The sequence below is a fragment of the Phyllostomus hastatus genome, unplaced genomic scaffold (assembly GCF_019186645.2).
Source record: "Phyllostomus hastatus isolate PE091 unplaced genomic scaffold, TTU_PhHast_1.1 phas_scaffold_182, whole genome shotgun sequence".
NCBI lineage: Eukaryota > Metazoa > Chordata > Mammalia > Chiroptera > Phyllostomidae > Phyllostomus > Phyllostomus hastatus.
In genome coordinates, this window is record NW_025334013.1 from 15,648,025 (window position 1) to 15,667,445 (window position 19,421).

At 41.5% G+C, this 19,421-nt stretch overlaps 2 protein-coding genes across 2 annotated transcripts; one reads left to right on the top strand and one right to left on the bottom strand.

The window, feature by feature from the left end:
- Window positions 1-852: 852 nt before the first annotated feature.
- TMEM50A (transmembrane protein 50A) lies at window positions 853-19,275 on the top strand. The gene is made up of 7 exons (XM_045859932.1): window positions 853-1,011; window positions 3,606-3,711; window positions 6,228-6,340; window positions 8,993-9,060; window positions 10,860-10,952; window positions 13,769-13,829; window positions 18,800-19,275. The coding sequence occupies exons 2-7, from the start codon at window positions 3,619-3,621 to the stop codon at window positions 18,843-18,845; spliced, it is 474 nt and encodes a 157-aa protein (XP_045715888.1). The 5' UTR covers window positions 853-1,011; window positions 3,606-3,618; the 3' UTR covers window positions 18,846-19,275.
- On the bottom strand, window positions 3,727-4,300 carry LOC123832283 (40S ribosomal protein S27-like). The gene has a single exon (XM_045859933.1). It carries the CDS (start codon window positions 4,298-4,300, stop codon window positions 4,061-4,063), a length of 240 nt encoding a protein of 79 aa, XP_045715889.1. The 3' UTR covers window positions 3,727-4,060.
- Window positions 19,276-19,421: the final 146 nt, after the last annotated feature.

Below are 19,421 nucleotides of genomic sequence, written 5' to 3' on the forward strand. Positions count from 1 at the left end.
ATAGTGCTTCTGACCCTGACAAGTTTCCGGCGTGTGTGTGTGTGTGTGTGTGTGTGTGAGAGTGTGTGACACTGGCAAAGTCTGCAGACATTCTTGGTTGTCACAACTGTGGGAATGATACTGGCATCAAGTGAGCAGAGGCCGGGGATGCAGACACATACCTACAGTGCACAGACAGCCCCCACAGGCTTATTTGTCCCAAATTGTTGGTAGTGCCTAAGCTGAGAAACCCTGCCTTTAAAGCAAAGGGACACACACACACAAGTCAAATCCCATAAATAGGTCACGGCACAGGGGTTAGGGACGCACAGTACCTGAACCAGGGCGTCCCCACCTCGCGGGAGTGACTTAAAAAACACGGTCACAATATTCACAAAGTTAAATTCACAAAATTTCACTCTGAAATTAGCGCCTCTTGGAGGGGGAGCTACAGTGAGCAAGGAGCCAGGTTCTGAGAACGTAGGACTTAAAAACCTTCAATAGCGCTGTGGAGCCGCGAACCTGGACCCACATTTTGCACCACGCGGGACCCTGCACTTCTCCTGCCACCTACACCTGAGATAATTGCCGGACTGACCCCAGCATTAGAAAACTTACCACCTCACTCAAGACCGACATAAAGGCCCAACACGCATCTCCCTTTCGAAACCTTAGGACAAAGAGCTACTTCTGCCATCACTCTCTAAAGTGTACTCAAATTATTTTTCCTAGGCACTCAGCGCTTAGCAAAGCCCCTGTTGCCTACTCCAGAGCGTGCGCAGAGGCATTCATGTAGTGGGCGTGGCTCCCTCTGGCCCCACCTCCGCCCTTTCTCCTCCTACACTCACGCCACTCCCTCAGTCGCTGTCTCCGCTTGCGCAACCTAGCCTCGGGGGCGGTACTGCTACATCCGGGTGTCTGACGGCCTGTATCTGCGGTGGCTTTGTTTTTTTTGGCTAAAACTGGGAGAGTGAGGAGGCCCCGCGCGGCGCGACACGGGGCTCCGGACCGACTGCACGGCCAGGGCTGGACGTAAGTGCCAGGCGGGCGTGGGGGAAAGGGAGGAACCCCCGCAGGCCGGATAGTGCACGGACCCAGGGCTCTGCGCCCTGCTGATGCTGACTGGGTAGTTGCCTCCACCTCTGGGAAGCTGCGTACTGGGGCTTTGCCTTGTTGGACCGTCCCTGGCTACTTTCTCCGGACCTGGTCCGGCCGGCGATGGGAGAGAGCAACCGCGTCCGGACTCTGCCAGGCTGCCGGACCGCGCCCTTCCCCGGGACTCCCAGGATCCCTGAAAATCACATTGCTTCCCTTACTTTACAGCTGGAGAAACTGAGACCCGGCTGGTTCACACTGCGAGCTAGAGAGAGCTAGTTTCCAGGTCTTCCAAGTCCCATTCCTCTCTCTACACCTAAAATCTCTAAGGTCTGGGGGGCGGGGTTTGGGCGAGCGTGCCGAGCGAAGGAAAATGGATTCGAGGCGGGGTCCTTGGGAAGAACCGAAAGTAGTACATACTGGCGTGCTGCTCCTTCCAGGGGAGAATAAAATGCGTTCTAAAAGGCAAATCAGCACTGGTTGTATCACAGTTTTGAATATTTAATCTTAAATAAGGTCGTTACAGTAGGTTCCATTGCTCCTTTTTAGGATATCATGTTTTTAGATGGTCATGATTGCAGGCTACAGAGTAGTTTAATGGACGGGTTCAGATTCGCCCGAGGAGTTTGGGTGTTCCTAGATTATTAGCAAGTTTTACGTAACTCTGGCTTTTTCATACTCTGAAATAGATACTGTGGCTGTGTCTCAAGCCAGGTCTGTACAGCTCAGCTCGGAGGAATGTTTTATGTAATTTGTTAAAAGACATTTTAGGTCAGCTATGGTCATTTAGCAGTGTATTCTTTTTGGTCTGAATTAATATTAATTTCAATTTCGTACTATCTTTTGGCCGAAAAGCATCTGTGAGAATCAGAGATGGAGATATTAAAAGGAAATGGGTGTTCTTTTTGTAGAAATTACTCCAAAAACCAGGCTTGGAGAAGGAAAAAATAATGAAGTGATGTGTGTAGAAGACCTGCAGTACAGTATTTAATTTTTTAAAAGACTTTATTTATTCATTTTTAGAGAGGGGTAGGGAGGGAGAGAGGAAAACATTGGTGTGTGGTTGTCTCTCATGCGCCCCCTACTGGAGACCTAGTCCAAAACCCAGACATGTGCCCTGACTGGGGATCTAACCGCCAGCCCTTTGCTTGGCGTGCCGGCACTCAATCCACTGAGCCACGCCAGCTAGGGCAGGTATTTAATTTCTTAATCTGACTGTGAAGAAACATGTTCTCAAATAAAATGTATAAATTCCTAACAAATATTTTTCACCTGACTGCATACTTGAACTCAAGCCAAAGTTTATCATTTGTCTCTCCACTGTTAGTGCTTCTGGATTGTAAATATCAAAATCATACAATAATTTGGTTTAGGATAAAATTAATAATCATTATAAAAATGTTAAATGTGGATGGACATCCACATTTGTACATATTAACTATACCAAAACCATTTCTTATTTTTTATTGATATGTAATTGGCATATAATCTTCATAGTTCTTGATGTACAACATAATGGTTGGATATGCTTATACATTGCAAAGTGATCGCCACAGTAAGTCTAGTTGACTTCCGTCACTACACATAGTTACAAAGTTTTTTTCTTGTGATGAGAACTTCCAAGATCTACCCTCTTAATAACTTTCAAATAATACAGTACAGGATTCACTGTAGTCATGATGCTGTGTGTTACACCCCCAGGACTTCTTATTTTATAAATGCAAGCCAAAACCATCTTTTAAATTAAGAAAAATACTGAATGGAAAAAAGAAGGGAGAATACTGAAAATACTGAATGAATCCTAGTTTTATTTTCCAAATTTATAATGTGGAAATTTATCAAAAGCTAACTCAAAATGCAAGCCAAAACCATCTTTTAAATTAAGAAAAATACTGAATGGAAAAAAGAAGGGAGAATACTGAAAATACTGAATGAATCCTAGTTTTATTTTCCAAATTTATAATGTGGAAATTTATCAAAAGCTAACTCAGATATTCTGAAGAAGTATACGTAGCCAGACTATATAGTACAGTTGACCTTTGTACAACATGGTGTGAATTGTGCAGGTCCACTTATAGATGGACTTTTTTCAATAAATATACAGCTCTCTGCATCCCCGGTTTCCCATCCTAGGAATCCACAGATGCAAGGGACCAACTGTATGCATTGTTCCACACTATCATATATGGGGACTTGAGCATCCTGGGATTTTGGTATCTGTAGAGGTCCTGGAACCATTACCCTGTGGATACTGAGGGATTGTAGTTCAGTTTTTAGAGAGTCAAAAAGTTATCCTTGGATTTTCAACTGTGTGTGTGTGTGTGTGTGTGTGTGTGTGTGTGTGTGTGTGTGTGTGTGTGTGTGGCGGCGGGGGAGGGGTTGGTATCCCTAAACCCCCCTGTGTTCAAGGGTCAACTATATTTGTAATTTAACTTTTACTAAATTATTTCTGCACTGTTTATTATTTTCTAAGAATATAAGTCAGGTTTGAAGCAAGTAAATAGAATATTTGTTTGTTTGTTTGTTTGAAGTGACCTGAAGAAAATGTCTGGATTTCTGGAAGGGCTGAGGTGCTCGGAATGCATTGACTGGGGGGAAAAACGCAACACCATTGCTTCCATTGCCGCGGGCGTCCTCGTAAGTGTCCTCGGGCCTTCGGGCCGTCGTTCTTTTGGTGGGTTTGGTTTTATGTTTTAAATTCTGCATGATGCTATAAAGTCTGTGCTATGTATTTTATCTTTGACCACTGACTTTATTTTAATAAATGTCGTCACTCTGTTTTGTTTATGAGAGTTACTCATTTCACTCCAACTCTTAGTGGAAATCATGGTTTGAAATTTGATTAGTAGATCAATTGACTTTCTTTAACTGCGTGGTATAATAAAAGACAGTGTATTTTCTTTCATTATTATTTTTAGATATTATTTATTTTATCCAAGATGTGCTTGTTGGGATGGTTCCCCACGCGTCTTGATTCAGGGTACTTTTAGTGCTGGAAGGAATTTTCTTCTGTCAGGCTGGCTCTTCCCCCTGCAGGCCGACAGAGGACAGTGGAGTAGCCAACACGCAGAACTTCCGTTTGTGCTTGGCTGAAGACGGCGGTGATTTTATAGCCTCCCGGGCATTTCACATCCGGGAAGTAGGAACTGGGGCTCTGCACCAGGCGCTGCTTCTTGTGTCTCCTCTCCTCCTCTTCTGGAGAGGGATGAAGGAGATCCTTTGGCATGTTGTGGTGGGGAGGTCCTCACTGCCGGAAGGGTTATTTATTTGCATTTTAGGGAGAGGGGAAGGGAGGGAGAGAAACATACATGTGTGAGAGATACATCAGTGGGTTGCCTTGATTGCCTCTTGCGCGCCCCTAATTGGGGAATCTAGCCCCCAACCCAGGCATGTGCCCTGACTGGGAATTGAACTGGCGACTGTTTGGTTTACAGGCTGGCACTCAATCCACTGAGCCACACCAGCCAGGGTAAGACAGTGTGTATTTTATACGTTTACTCATTATATGGATTATGCCTCCTCTTAATGAGTAAATTAAGTTACCAGGAAGTGTTTTAGAAACAGGTCAAATTAATTGAGATATGATTGCATCTCTCCATAATCGGGCTAACTTTCTTAGTCTCATTATTAAAAAAAAAATAACAGAAAACTCATTTAAAAATACTGCTTAGAAGTGACTTACAATATAAAATTGTTTACATGCAGATCCCTCAAGGCACCTGATATTTGTATTTTATGATACTATATTGTAATATGCTCCAGGTGAATTTTAAGTAAACAAACAAAAATCTAAGTTTAAATATCTGTTCTTTCCCTGTTGCCTGATACTTATAATCTATGAAAATTATTATCCTATATTATCCCCAAGTAGTCGTCAAATATAAAACTGCTATAGAATTCTGGTCTTATAAACATAAAACAAAAAAAGCTTTGAACTTTCGTCTACAAAGAAAATAAATATCTTGAATATATTAAAAGGGTACTTGTGTTAACCAGTAAAAATGTCATTAATAGAATTATGGATCTGTCTGTAACCTGATAAAAATAACTCGATCAGTCTAAAATCGTTATTTTAAAGTAATTGTCAGAAGATGGCATTTCCAGAAGCAGCTGGGTCAGGACTGGGAGTGGGGGCAGGGAAAGGGGTTACTTTCACAACCTCCTAAGCTACTTGTCAGTATTGGGTTAATATTTTATAAGTTTTTGCTCAGATGATGAAAAAACATTTGTGCACTTTTAATGTTTTTCATAATATATTTGCCCTTGATAATCTCCATGACCAAAATTCAATTAAGATAAATGATACGTTGGTGTTAAGTTGAATTCGGCATCGCACCTGAAGCCATCGGTAGGCTGCACTGTAACTAACCAGAAGGAAGAGCAGAGCTGCAGCCTTTCCTCACTCGCAGCATCAAGGGAACAGCTCAGCTTCCATCAGCAACAGTTACTCTCTCTGTTACTTTGAATTTGTTTTTTTTTTCAATAAGTATATCTTCCTGGAGGCTTATCAGCAGCAGGCCACTCTTTTTGTCATTTGGAATCTGAATCCTTTTTTTCTTTTTCCTGCCATGAGACATTGTAACTTACTTCTAGGTCACAAAATTCAGATTGCAGACTTTATTATGAAAAAATAAAATGATGACTAAAGTTGACTTAGAAAGTAAGATCATGCTAATAAATTTTCACTGCTGTCAGACTTAAGGGTATATAATATTTAATTATATATTAAGTCATATACCAATTACATGTAAGAAATTGCTAGAACAGGCCCTGGCTGCTGTGGCACAGTGGATTGAGCAGTGGATTGAGCAGCACTGGCCTGTGCACTGAAAGGCTGCTGGTTTGATTCCCAGTCAGGGCACATGCCTGGGTTGCCGGCCAGGTTCCCTGTTGGGGGCGTGTGAGAAGCAACTGTTTCTCTAACATAACGATGTTTCTCTCTTAACTCTTTTCCTTCACCTCTCTCTAAAAATAGATAAATAAAATCTTAAAAAGAAATTGCTAGAACATTCAAGAAAACTTGGAAATTTATTAGAAGGCATCTCTTTGGTATCTGGCTTTCTTTTTAGTCAGTAATATGTGAAATCAATACATGAAATTTCTCCTTGGCGTCACCTTTTTTGCTTGTTTGTTTGTTTGTTTGTTTGTTTTAGTTTTTTACAGGCTGGTGGATTATCATAGATGCAGCTGTCATTTATCCCACTATGGAAGATTTCAACCATTCATACCATGCCTGTGGCGTTATAGCAACCATTGCCTTCCTAATGTAAGTGTCATTGTGAGTGACACTTATGACACAGATTGTCGCAAAATAAAAATGTTTTACATATAGTTGAATGGATTTAAATTTTTGAAATGTTATTAAATTAACATATCGGGCATGGTTTAAAAGTGAAATGGTAGAGAAGGACTTACAAAGAAAAGCAACAACCTTCTTTTCTTCCTTTTACCTCTCCTCGTCCACTTCTGTCTCCCAGCTTCTCTCAACTATCCTATTTCTACACTGCCAGTGTTTATAACATTACTTTCAGGTCAGTAACCATGTGCTTTGTCTAAGGGTTTGTTTATTTACTCATTTAACAAATACTTGCTAAGCCTTTATATTCCCAGACTCTGCTGTAGAGACAGGAAACAGTGACTAAAATGGGAACATCCATGCCTTTCTGGAATTTATACTCGAATGAGTAAGGCAGATAGTAACAAGAGAGAAACGAATTAAATACATAGCATGTTAGATAATGATAAGCCCTGGAGAGAAAAAGCAGAGAAGGGAGATAGGAGATGTCAACAGGGGGTGTAGAACCCTGGCTGGTGTGGTTCAGGAATTGAGTGCCAGCCTGTGAACCAAAGGGTCGCTAGTTTGATTCCCAGTCAGGGCACATGCCTGGGTTGCGGACTGGGTCCCCAGGTAGGGGCACGTGAGAGCAACCACCCATTGATGCCTCTCTCCCTCTCTTTCTCCCTGCCTTCCCTTCACTCTAAAAATAAATATAATCTTAAAAAAAAACCAAACAGAAGGTGTAGATATTTTAACTCAAGTCAAGGAAGGCCTCACTAGAAAGGTGATTTTTGAGTAAAGACTTGAAGAAATGAAGTTCATCGTGGGGATATATGAGAGAGGATCATTCCAGACAGAACAGCAAGAACAAGGGCCCTGTGGCATGGAGACCAGTGTGACTGGAATAAAGGGTTAAGGTAGTAAAAGCCAAAAAAGACTGAAGAACTGCTCCAGACTGAGGAAGCTAGAGAGACATTAGACATCAGAATAGAATATACCTCCCGATCCTGGGCAGGATCCTCCCTCCCTCCCTTCCTTTTTAAAGATTTTATTTACTTTTAGAGAGAGGGGAAGGAAGGGAGTAAGAGAGGGGAGAAACATCAGTGTGAGGTTGCCTCTCACGCACCCCCAACTGGGGACCTGGCTCGAAACCCAGGCGTGTGCCCTGACCCAGAGTTGAACCAGCGACCCTGCAGGACGGCACTCAGTCCACTGGTCCGCACCAGTCAGGGCTGGACAGGATCCTTTTGCTATTAAGAGCATTATTGGGGCAAGTGGGGAACTTGAATACGCTCTGAAGATTAAATAATAGCAGTGGTAATGAATCGTCGTTCATTTCCTGATTTTGATGATCGTGTCGTGGTTCTGTAGAAATGTCTCATTTGTGGGAAATATATATAATTGTATGTCTCGTTTGTAGGTAGTGCAGTTGCTGGGGTTGTGGGGCATCCTGTTGACAGCTTTTAAATATTTCGGGAAAAGATTTATTTGACCTGTACTTAGAACTTTTCTGTGAATTTGAGATTACATGTAAAACTAGTAATAACAGAGAACAAGTAGAGATCATTTGAAAATGTGCTGAACAGTTAAGACTGACAGGTCAGGGTCATGGCTGTGACAGGAAGTTACAGAGTTTGTTCAGATGGCTCAGCAAGAAGAAACAACTAAGCACCACTAACCTAGGATCATCTGCATTTTAAAAAATATGAAGCTTGTTTTAAACTATATTTTATGTGCCAAGTAATTGAGTTAATATAGAGGTCACTAAAAATAATTATGACCATTTTGGTCATTCTAAAATTTAGATTGGAACGAATTAAGACTTTATATTATTGTGAAAAAGTTAAGGTTCAGATTTGTAACACCTTTATCAAACACCTGCCCTGTGTCGAGCCCTGTGCTGGGCGCTGAGGATAAAAGTGGGCAACAAGGTGGACACGGCCCCAGCCCTTGTGGAGCTTACATTCCAGTGGTGTGTGTAATAGGTATGTAATGTTTAACCGTTTAACTTGGTATATTATAAACATTTTCCCGTTTTAAACATTTAACATTTTTTCAAAGGATACTTCTCAAGAAGGCAAGGCCATCTCAGTTTAGAGAGGTGCTCTGTGAAAGTCAATGAAAGGCATTTTACCTTTGGAGCACCTATAAGGAATTGAAAAAAAAAACAGGTTTTACCACTGGAATATCTTTGCATTGAGTATGTCTGATATGTACAAATGGAAAACTAGATAGGCCCCAGCTACAGACTGTCCCAGTCTTAGCAAGATAAAATTTTGAGAATTTTTAAAAATTGAGATATAATTGACTATTTTAAGAATTCCACTCTCACATTTAAAAAAGTATCAGAATCATGGAAAGGACTTGTTAGCACTCAGATTGCTGAGCCCCATTCCCAGAGTTTCTGCTTCAGTAAGTTTGGGTGGGGCCGAAGAATTTTCTTTCTAACCACTTTCTAGGTGATGCTGCTTCTGCTGTTTGGGGACTTGCTTTAGAGGGTATCTGATTGAAGGGACTTACTTAAGGTCATATGAACCCTAACCTTGAACTTGAGGAACTCTGACTTGTATCTGGTAATCTGATGTTGTGGGTAGTCTCCTCTTGGAGGCGGAGACCCTGATCTTGGTTTCATTTATACAGGATTAATGCAGTATCTAATGGACAAGTCCGAGGTGACAGTTACAGTGAAGGTTGCCTGGGTCAAACAGGTGGGTGAGTGCAAACAGTGTCTTACTATGCGTCCTTAAAGTGAGCATTATACATGGCAAGGACCCTTGTCTGACTCCTTCAGATCAGGGATTGGATGGAGGAGTATCGAGAGCAGAGGGTGTAAGTTCCAAGGCACAAGGTGAAAGTTGCATTTGGTCAAAGTTGGCTTCAAAGTACAGAATACTCAATTTTGAATATATAATCCTGTGCGATAGTGTGTAGATATAAACATATACAGTAAAGAACTGTATGTAATGAATATATATGCAAAATAGAACTTATAGTATTTTCAGTAATACCATATAAATTATTTTCTTCCCTTTTTTGCCAACCTTATTGGATTGAATTAGCATTTGGAAATAGTTTAGAATCACAGGTTTTAGTGTCTGTTTTAAAATTTGGCATCCTAACCATTGCTAAGGGTACAATTTGACAGTGTTAGGTACATTTGTGTTGTTGTGCATCTGATCTCCAGAACTTTTTTTACCTTCTAAAGCTGAACACAATAGAATTTCAGTGCTTAGATTCATGCAGGCCCTTCCTCCTCAACCGAGGAACTCATGGCCCCTGGACCGCATTGCCACGGCCTTGCCTGGGGCAGGCAGGGCACAGGACACTGGCGCCGCTTCCTGGAGTCCAGTTCGCACACAGATTTTAGGGGAAGGACATTTATTAAGCAATTTAAATGATAAACTGCAAATATTACATTTATACAAAAATGAATTTGGATGTGGGCAAATTGCAAGTTTTTTCTTTTTGTTTTTTAATGAAACAGGAGAAGCTACTTGTCAGCTCTGGTCGATGTTTTCAGACTTCTTGGTTCACTCTTCATAACTAAACTTAAATAGAAGAGGTACAGAAACGTCGACCTACCGTAACCTTGCAGACTGAGGGAGTGGGTGAATGTTAGCCGCCAGTGTTGGTACTAGGGCAGTAATAGCCGGAGGTAGGACTAGAATGTGGCCATTGTACCTCTAAATAAAATGTGTTAGCTAACGTCGCTTTGGGGGTTCAGAGACAATTTTATTTGTTTTAATATCACATCTATGAGCAACAACTTATTTCATAAACACTGTTTTATGTTTTGGATATGAAATCAGAAACATATATAGCATCTATATGCAGTGCTTCATTGAATGGGTCAGTGTTTTTATTAAAATTTATTTGTGCTAATTAAATAAACTCAGAATTCGTTTTAGGCAGTATAATGATACCATTTATTTTATAGCATATTTTCATAAATATTACAAAATGTGATTTAAGTCCTCTTCTATTAACAAAATTTTAATGCAGCTTTCCTAAGAGCCAACTGCAATAAATTTGAATTTATTTTGCTGCCTGACTTCCCAGAAAGTGAAACACAGTAGTGTTTAGATTCACATATTGATGAATATGAATTTAATTTTTTGTTAAGTATACCTATATTTTTGTTTGAAAATTCTCTTGAAGGACTTTAAATTTTGCAGCAGTTTCTAAAAATATATGGAGAATGAGCCTGTTAATATGGTGAAAGATACTTTGTAGGATGCTTATTGGATGATGGAGAACAGTTTTTCCAGGTGTGCATTTTTAGGGAAAAGTAAATACAGGCAATGAAAACACATAGACCAGCCGGTGAGGAAAAGGCCAGTGTCTGCGCTGTTGGAAGATACTCGGCACATCTCCTGGTCGTCTTATTTTAGACTAATGGCAACTATATGTTCTTTCTCTTTGGGTCTTTGTTTTCTTTTTGAAGAGTTAACTGAACTGACTGCTGCTGAATGAGAAACAATCCTGGTAAAATGTTGATTCTTTTAAGGTGCTCGCATATGGCTGTTCATTGGTTTCATGCTGGCCTTCGGTTCTCTGATTGCTTCCATGTGGATTCTCTTTGGTGGCTACGTTGCTAAAGGTAAGAGAGAGCACAGTGTGTATGTCACTTCGATGGAATACTGAAATTGAGCATTAATGCTGGTTATTTTAGAATAAAGCGTTTTTCATGCAGCTGGGCCAGCTACTAGCAATGCATTTGTGCCTGAGAACTCCCCTCTCTCTACCAGTGTTTTATTTTGTTCGGTATGTTTTTAGTATCCCTCTCTTCTATATTTCTTCTTCTAATCCAGAGCCCGGAAGGAATGGGACACAGCTCCAAACCTTGCTCTTCTTTGGCTTCCAAAAACCTCAAAAGCAGAATGTATAGGTTCTCCAGCTATTTGGCAGGTTTTGACTTGCTGAGTAATATCCATGGAAAGCTCTAATATCCTAGAACTGAAATTAATTGAGCTAATAAGCTTTCCTGATAATGATATGATCTCCTTTTAGAAAGAAAAATGAGTTAACATTTAATGTGCACCTGCCGTATGAGGCCCACTTAAGGCAAGCTCAGGAAAAGGCCTGCCTTTAGACTCTTGGCTGAAGTTTCACCTGAGGGACACCAGGAAAATAGGAAAAACCACTTCATGTGCCAAGCAAAATTGACTATGCTTATCAGAGTAAAACTGCAACATTAATGATTTATAAAAACGGGACCAGCAAAGATCTGATTTAGCTCATATTTAGCCCTTTACTTCTTTGAATAAAATGTGATTCCTGAATTAAAATGAGTTTCCTGAACTTTTATTAAAATCATTTAAGTTTTATTGTTAGGAATGATAGGCATTTTAAAATATTTGTATTTTTTTCTGCCCTGGCTGGTGTGGCTCAGTGGATTGAGTACCGGCCTGTGAATCGAAAGGTAGCTGGTTCAATTCCCAGTCAGGGCACGTGCCTGGGTTGTGGACCAGGTCCCCAGTTGGGGGCATGTAGGAGGCAACTGATGAATGTATCTCTCACACATCAGTGCTTCTGGCCTTCTCTTTTTCCCTACCTTCCCCCTCTCTAAAAATAAAGTCTTTAAAAAATATATCTTCTATTAAAAATTTATATTTTTATTTACTTTTTTTGAGAATTTTTTCAAGGGTGCATTTGAGCCAAATTGAAGACATGCCAGGAAGCAAGATCTCAAGTGCTCCCTGTATAATTTATTATTAAAACCACATTGCCAAAAATGTAGAATAGAAAGAACTGAAAAAAAAAAACAAAACCCAACTGTAATAATCTTACTGCTCTTAAGTATTTTGGCATGTTTTCTTTGGTCTCTTCTGTTTTTTATGTGCTTATAATTGTAGTATAAATAAAATTTGGAGCCCTGCTTTTATAAATACAATTTTGGAACCCTCCTTATGTTAAGTAGAGAACTACTTGACATAATATGGTAAGTAGTTCTTTTGTTGCAACAAAAAATCTTTGCTACCATCATATCTTAAAAAGAAAGAAATTACTTTCTCTTTCATTTCAGTTACATACTTGTTCATTGTAGAAAACTGAGACCATAAAAGAGCTCAGAGATGAATATACAATTACTGATCATTTTTCTTATTGAGATACAACAACTGCTGCAGAGTTCCTTTTTGTAGGGAAATGTTTACCTCATAGAATTTTAAGATTTTTTTCAAAAGGCTTTTGGAGCCAGGTTATGCTTGGAGAATCATTAGTAACATCTGTAATTTTATAAAGTCGCCTTTCTTCAGGGTCTCTATGAGCCATTCTAGTGATAATAGTTATTTAATGTAGAAGAGTGTGGTCTTGTCGTGAAGGCCTACGCAAAGGAGCTGTTCCGGTAAGACCAGAATAATTAAAAAATGTTCTGAGGACAAGTTGACAGTTCATCTCGTCATCATGCCTGGATTCATCAGTTAGTGAGCACTTATTGACAGCCAGTAGTGGAAATGTGTGAGAATTTTAACTTCAGGACTAAACCGGAACAGAATGTTCCTCTGGCAGTCTTGCCCGTCTCAGCCACTCTGTCCCCCCAGAAGTGCACCCCAGAGCCCTGGGGGTCATGGCCTGTCGGAGCCGATCCCTCTCTCCCCACTCCGCAGCGATCCAGCAGCAAAGCCTGTTCTGATGGACCTCGCATTGGACCCCGTTGTACCTTCCCCCTTGTGCGCACCCTGGTTCAGTGTGTGACAGTCCCCTGCCTGACTTCCAGAAACAGACTGTGCACAGGCTTCTGCTTCTCCCCTTGGCCCCTTAGTTGACTCTCAGCACCGCAGCTAGAGGGACCCTGTTAAAACGTGTCAGCTCACGTCACCTTTTCCCTCCAGCGCCCTCTCACCTCACCTGGTAAAAATCGCAGCCCTTGCTTGCCCTGACTGCACGCCCTGCAGACCCCGCATCCAGCGCGCCCCTCGTGTTTCTCTCCTCCACCTCTCGCTTTCTCTCTGTGGCCCACACGACCATCCCTGCCGCACCGCTGTGGCCCCTGCCCCCACTTCCTCCCTGTCCGTATGTCAGGGTCACCTCACGAAGTCTTCTGGCCACCTGTATGAAATCATTCTCTGTGCCATCATTTGCTGCACTTCCTATATCTTTTTTCTCCTTGTTTATTCTCTCTTGTCTAGCTCCATGAAGGCAAAAACATTTGCCTGTTTTGTTTTCGGCTGTGTCCTCAGCATGTTAAACAAACAGTGCTGACCCCAGTGTGCACTCAGGAGGCGCTTGCTAAATGAGTGAAGAGGTCTGGCAATTACCAAGTCCCTACTAGACGCTATCACGGGCATCAGGTCGTTTAATACTCAAACCAGCTGCGGTCACCAGTAATGTCATTATATTAGGAGAACTGATGTTCAACACAGTGTCAGAAACTAAATGTTTTGTGATGATAAGCCTCTAAATTTTTTTTAACAGAAAAAGCCATAGTGTACCCTGGAATTGCTGTATTTTTCCAAAATGCCTTCATCTTTTTTGGGTAAGTTTGTTTTGCATTTTTCATCCTATCTTTCTTTTCATTTCTTTTTTCCTCCTAGTTTCTTTTACATCATTTATATATTTAGTTGCTTTATTTACCCTCATCCAGTGCCCCTCTCCCATGTTATTGTCATAAAATATGAAGCATGAGAAAGATATTTTTAATAATGTGGATTAGTTTGCTGCCAACCTTGAAAACATACATTGGTTTTTAAAGTTGCCACCGTTGCCCTGGCCGGGTAGTTCAGTTGGTCAGAGCATCGTCCTGATCTGCCGGGGGTGCAGGCTCAGTCCTGGGTCTGGGCACATGCAAGGATACAAATAGATGTTTCTTTCTGTTTCGCCACCCCTCCTTTCCTTCTCTCTCCCTCCCTCTGCCCCTCCCCCTCCCTTCTTCTCTCTAAAATCATTGCTTAAAAATAAATTTAAAAGGGAAATAAATTGAAGAGAGATCCGCTCAAGAACCAGGAGTTCTTTACAAAAATGAAATGGCCACCACCTCCCCTTAATGAAGGACTGTGGTTTGTGTAGGGTTAGTTACGTAACACGGACAGTGTTCGTTTTAAATCTGTATTTCTAGCAGGTGCTTTTAATGAAAAAGCTGATTTAACACCATTTTCCTGAAAACTTTGTTTCTGGATGCATTTTATAGTTCTTTCTGTCCTTGGTGTCGTTGGAATTTGTACATGATTTCTGAGGTGTAGTGGAAAAGCCCTAACACGTTTTTATCCTTCTGACGAATGACAAAAGATTAATAAAGCCCCTAAAAGCCTTAATACTTCTGTCAATAATCTTCTCTGGTGTTTATTCTTTCTTGGACGCTTAGGGCCTGCTTTCTCCTCTGTCCTTAGCCTTTCTACCCGCTCACACCCAAAAAGACAAAAAACAAAAACAAAAAACCCAAACTTTTGTCCTGTACATCAGGAGGTTTTTTTTGTTTTGTTTTGTTTTAAAATTTTATTTATTTATTTTTTTGAGAGCAGGGAAGGGAGGGAGGGAGACATCGGTCGGAACCTGCAGCCCAGGCCTGCGCCCTGACCCAGGGTCAGACTGGTGACCTTTCACTTTGCATCAGGAGTTCCTGACTCCACTCCGTGGCTAGGTTGCTGATGGTGGGGGACCACCAGCCAGCTCCATGTGCCAGACAGTGGTGTTTTTGGGGAGAGATTTTCAAAAAAGTCCCTAATCCAAAGCAGTTTTCAAAATTGCTGTATTCTAGGACAGCCTGTTTGAGGACTTTGCTTTCCCTCTCCTTTGTCACCCCCAAAAGGAAATAGAAGCCCCATGTCCCCTTGAACCATGCATGAAATGTTGATTCATAGTTGCTCTTCAGTAGTAGTAGTCAGCTGTTGGTATTCACACTTACTCCATTTCACCATCAGACATTTTCAATTTTATAAAATCAGTTTGGGAATAAGAAAAATGTGCACTTACATGGTGCAAGATACACAGCCTCTTGGGTCATACCTTGTGTCCTAAAACTAGTGGGGAAACCTCAAAAGAATTAAAAAATACATATTTAAGCCATTGATTTTATGCAGAAAATAATAATGACCAAAGTTTATTGAGTAATTATTATGAGCAAGGCACCATTCTTAGTGCTTTGTATAGAAGCTCTCAGTTAATCCCTATGACAACTCTGAAGGTGGCTCTCCTATTATCCCCATTCTGTATGTCAGGAAGCAATCACAGAGAGGTTAGGTAACTTGTTTGAGATCATCATAAGGTTAAATTTGCGTTGACTCTAGGGTCTAGACTCTAGCAACTATGATGTTGAAATTTGAAATTTGGGATGAATTCACTTGACATTTTGTCCCTTTTCTGGGCCTCCAGCCAGTTGTTTAGTATTAGTTCTGTTACCTTCCTTTTTATTTATTTATTTTTTAAATAATGCAACACTGTACTTGAAAAATACAATATGGGTAAACCTTACCTCCTAACTAATGAAGTAAAGTTTGGGTGAGTTTGTTATCTTGTAGGGTGATGTAGCTTATGTTTATGAGAGGGACAGTGTTGATATTTAGACTTTCTTCTCCATTCAAGCTGCTTTGTTGAGGTTTGAGAATTTTAAAGCTGACATTTGAGAGAGAGAGAGAAACATCAGTATGTTGTTCCACTTATTTACGTATTCATTGGTTGCTTCATGTATGTGCCCTGACTGGGGATCAAACCTGCAACCTTGGCGTATTAGGACAACACTCAAACCAACAGATCTAACCTGCCAGGACCAGGTGTGAGCCCCTTCAAAGATGGACCCAGTCTCCTGAGCTCACCACACCAGTATCTGCACAGGGTTGGACGTAGTCAGGGTAATAACTCAGTGCCCTGCAGCTTCAGGCAAAGGAAGGCAGAGTAACAGGGCCAGAGGCAGGAGTAAGAAAGGCTTCAGGATAGAGTGATGGGGAGGGGAGTTACTGAGAACCAGCCGTGGAGAGACCGACAGCAGCCTTCTTTATTTTAATCGTTATTTATTCTGGCAGAGATAAAGGGTAAGTGCCACTTTGAGATGCTTTTGGCAGAGAAGTTACTCCGTCACAGCAGGGAGGAACAAAGGATTGAGGAGGAGGATTTGCGGGAAATTTTTAATCTCTTCCAATGAGGGAAGAAACACATAAGTTCATTCAGTAATTATCACATTTCACAAAACCTTAGAACGTAATTACTGATTTCAGATTAGTTATAATTAACTTATATGCAACAAGTTTGGTTAATTTCTCATTTGTTACTATTATACTTATTAGATCTTAATACTATACGGAAATCAAAATTAAATGCAACCAGCGGACACCGTCTGACGGTGCAGGAAGGACTGGCGCTGGCCCAGGAAGCTTCGTCACTGTTTACGTCTGTTGACTCGTGTTCACTGCGTCTCTTTTAAACTGTCTGGAGAGTAGAGCCCCCCAGTAACCAGTTCGCGGTTTGGGGGGGCGTGTTTGTTTTGCAGCAGTAGGTCTGATACTAACTGGTAGAGCAGAGATCAAATTACCTTTTCAGGTTTAAATCCTTTATAAGTAGAAATTAATGTACTTCCAAGAGAGACTGTGGCTGACTTGCAGGTTCCATTTTTGTTCTCATCAAAAGCAAGCAGTGTTTACCTTTACAAAGGCCTGTGAAACCCGTTTTAAATGCACGGTTATGGTTGGGGACTGAACCGTGAGTGTACGCTGGTGGTGGGGGAACAGATGAGAAAATGAAGTGAAAACCAGCACGTGCCTCTGAACCCTCTGCTTCTGTCTTCAGTGTCTCGGTCGCACTGTTTACCCACGGCCGAGCCGGGTTGAGTCTGCCCCTGGGTCATCCTTAACCCGTCCTCCTTCTGTCCGTTTCCTTTGTTTACCTTCAGCTGCCGTCACCCCTTCCTCAGCGGTTCCCTTCCCTTGGATCTAGTTCTTGATGTTGTCGTTAATTTTTCTTCTGAAACACAGCTCTCACCCTGTCAGTTTCCATCGTAAAATGGTTACAACTCAGAGCTGTCTAGGGAAGAGAGCAGCACCAGTGGTTGCCCAGCTGGCTTCTGCCCACAGTGCTGTTTTATTGCGCCTTACAGCACTTTTTCTTCTACTGAGCTGATATTTAAAATGTAAAAATCAAGAGATTTTACATAAAAATCTGAATTTTTGGCTTTTCTTGAAAAACTGGAAGATCTGGCAACCCTGGGCCCCACACCAGCAGCAATCCGCTGGAGCCGAATGGTTGTTCCTTTTACATGGGGGTGCATCTCCGCACTGCCCCGCCTCATTCCCTGCCTGGGGCTGATTACTGCTTGCCCCCTTTAGTAGGACATAGAAGCTGGCCCCTGCTTGCTTGCTTTCATTTTCTTTTTAGAGTGGGGAAGGGAAGGAGAAAGAGAGGGAGAGAAACATCAATGTGTGGTTGTCTCCCAAGCGCCCCCTACTGGGGGCCTGGCCCACAACTCAGGCAGGCGACCTGAGTGGGAATCGAACCAGTGGCCCTTCGGTTTGTAGGCTCACAGTCGACCCACTGAGCCACGCCAGCCAGTACTGGTACCTGCCTTCTTGGCTTATTTAAGGCACCTAAGGCCCCTGTAGGCAATTTTCCACACTGGTCAGTTGGTTTACCAGATCCTGGCCATCTCATTCCATATCCTGGTTGTGTCTTAAACTATAGTCTAGCCATATTGGATTCCTGCTACACCTCAGATGTATGTGAATATCTTCTTATGCATATAATTGCGATCCTGCCCCTCTTAAACTGAAAGCTTGAAGACAGCTATAGATATATGTCCACCTAAACCCTGGACTGGAAGTTCTATGAGGGCCTGTTCCTAACACATTGATCTCCTGGGCTTTTCCTGAGGCCCCATGGTCTGTTATTCCTCTTTGCCGTTTGATATACTATTTCCACTTCCTGAAACATCTTCACCTCTCCACTGGTTCCTGTACACACCAATGTTCCATTTGAACTTCTGCTTAGCCAGAGTTTGTCTACTATCACCACCTCTGTAAATCCTTTTCTGACACCTTCAGGCAGGATAAATTCTCTGTGTTTCTGTGCTCCCTTAACATTTGGTATATATACCTACCCCCCCCCCCCCCAATACTTACCACATGGTGTCGTCAAGAATGTGAGCAGCTCAGGGCAGGGACTGTATCTTATTCCTACCTTTACTGCCCTAGCACCGTGATGCCCAGAAAAGGTTTGTTGAATGAATTTGATAAAAGTCAGACGTATAATGGTTACATACTAAAGCACTGATTAACTTTTTAAGGGTGACATATGTCCCCCATACTCCCAGGTAAGGATGTGGGGAAGCTGGTGATAAGTAGCGCAGCTGGGCACAGCGGGAGAATTTACTGCCTCAGAGTGATCAGTTTCTGTTCGAATACGTCCCCTGGTTGTTTTCATACAACTCATCGGTTCTTCCTTGTTGCTCGTTTCCCACGTGTCCAAATCTCACATGTTTTTTTCCAAACTCAGCTAGTCCTGTGATGTTTCTCGCTTTGTTCACAGAGGGCTGGTTTTCAAGTTCGGCCGCACCGAAGACCTGTGGCAGTGAAGGCACCTGGTTACTGCTGCTGCACAGCGGCCCTGCATGGTGTTTTGTTTTTTGTTTTTTTTTTACTACCAATTTTTTTGTAATGCCATTTCCTAAACTTATTTCTGAGTGTAGTCTCGGCTTCAATTTGTGTGATACTAAAATCATGAGAGATCCCTATTTAAATAACAACAAAAATCTATTGTGGTATGCATTTGAGTAACTTATAAAATGTTGAAAAATATTTCACACGAGTAATTTTTATTGTTTTATCATGGTATAATTTGTAAAAATAAAAATAAATTACAAAAGAAATTATGGATGTACCTTATGAGTATTTGTCATATCCAGGGTCCAGAAATGCCCCGAAGATACGTGTGTGTTTAAATGTGGGCTCTTCTGTGTCAAATACTAAGTGAAATACAAACATTTTCTTGTTTTTATAAACTAATCAGTGGTCAGGAGTCTGTTTTTTCATTGTTTACGCTATTACAGATGTCAGTGGTCAGAGTTCCTTCTCACTGTACTTTGTTTCAGTTGTGCCAAAAATTCTGAAAACATTTCAGTGTAAGTAGTTGTTAAGGGTCTCCCAGGGGG

Bases quoted from the DNA above. Each gene is read 5' to 3' on its own strand.
- TMEM50A (XM_045859932.1), top strand. From the start codon at position 3,619: ATGTCTGGATTTCTGGAAGGGCTGAGGTGCTCGGAATGCATTGACTGG. The intron at 3,712-6,227 runs GTAAGTGTCCTC...TGTTTGTTTTAG, and splicing joins CCATTGCCGCGGGCGTCCTC to TTTTTTACAGGCTGGTGGAT. The intron at 10,953-13,768 runs GTAAGAGAGAGC...TTTTTTTAACAG, and splicing joins TGGTGGCTACGTTGCTAAAG to AAAAAGCCATAGTGTACCCT.
- LOC123832283 (XM_045859933.1), bottom strand. From the start codon at position 4,300: ATGCCAAAGGATCTCCTTCATCCCTCTCCAGAAGAGGAGGAGAGGAGA.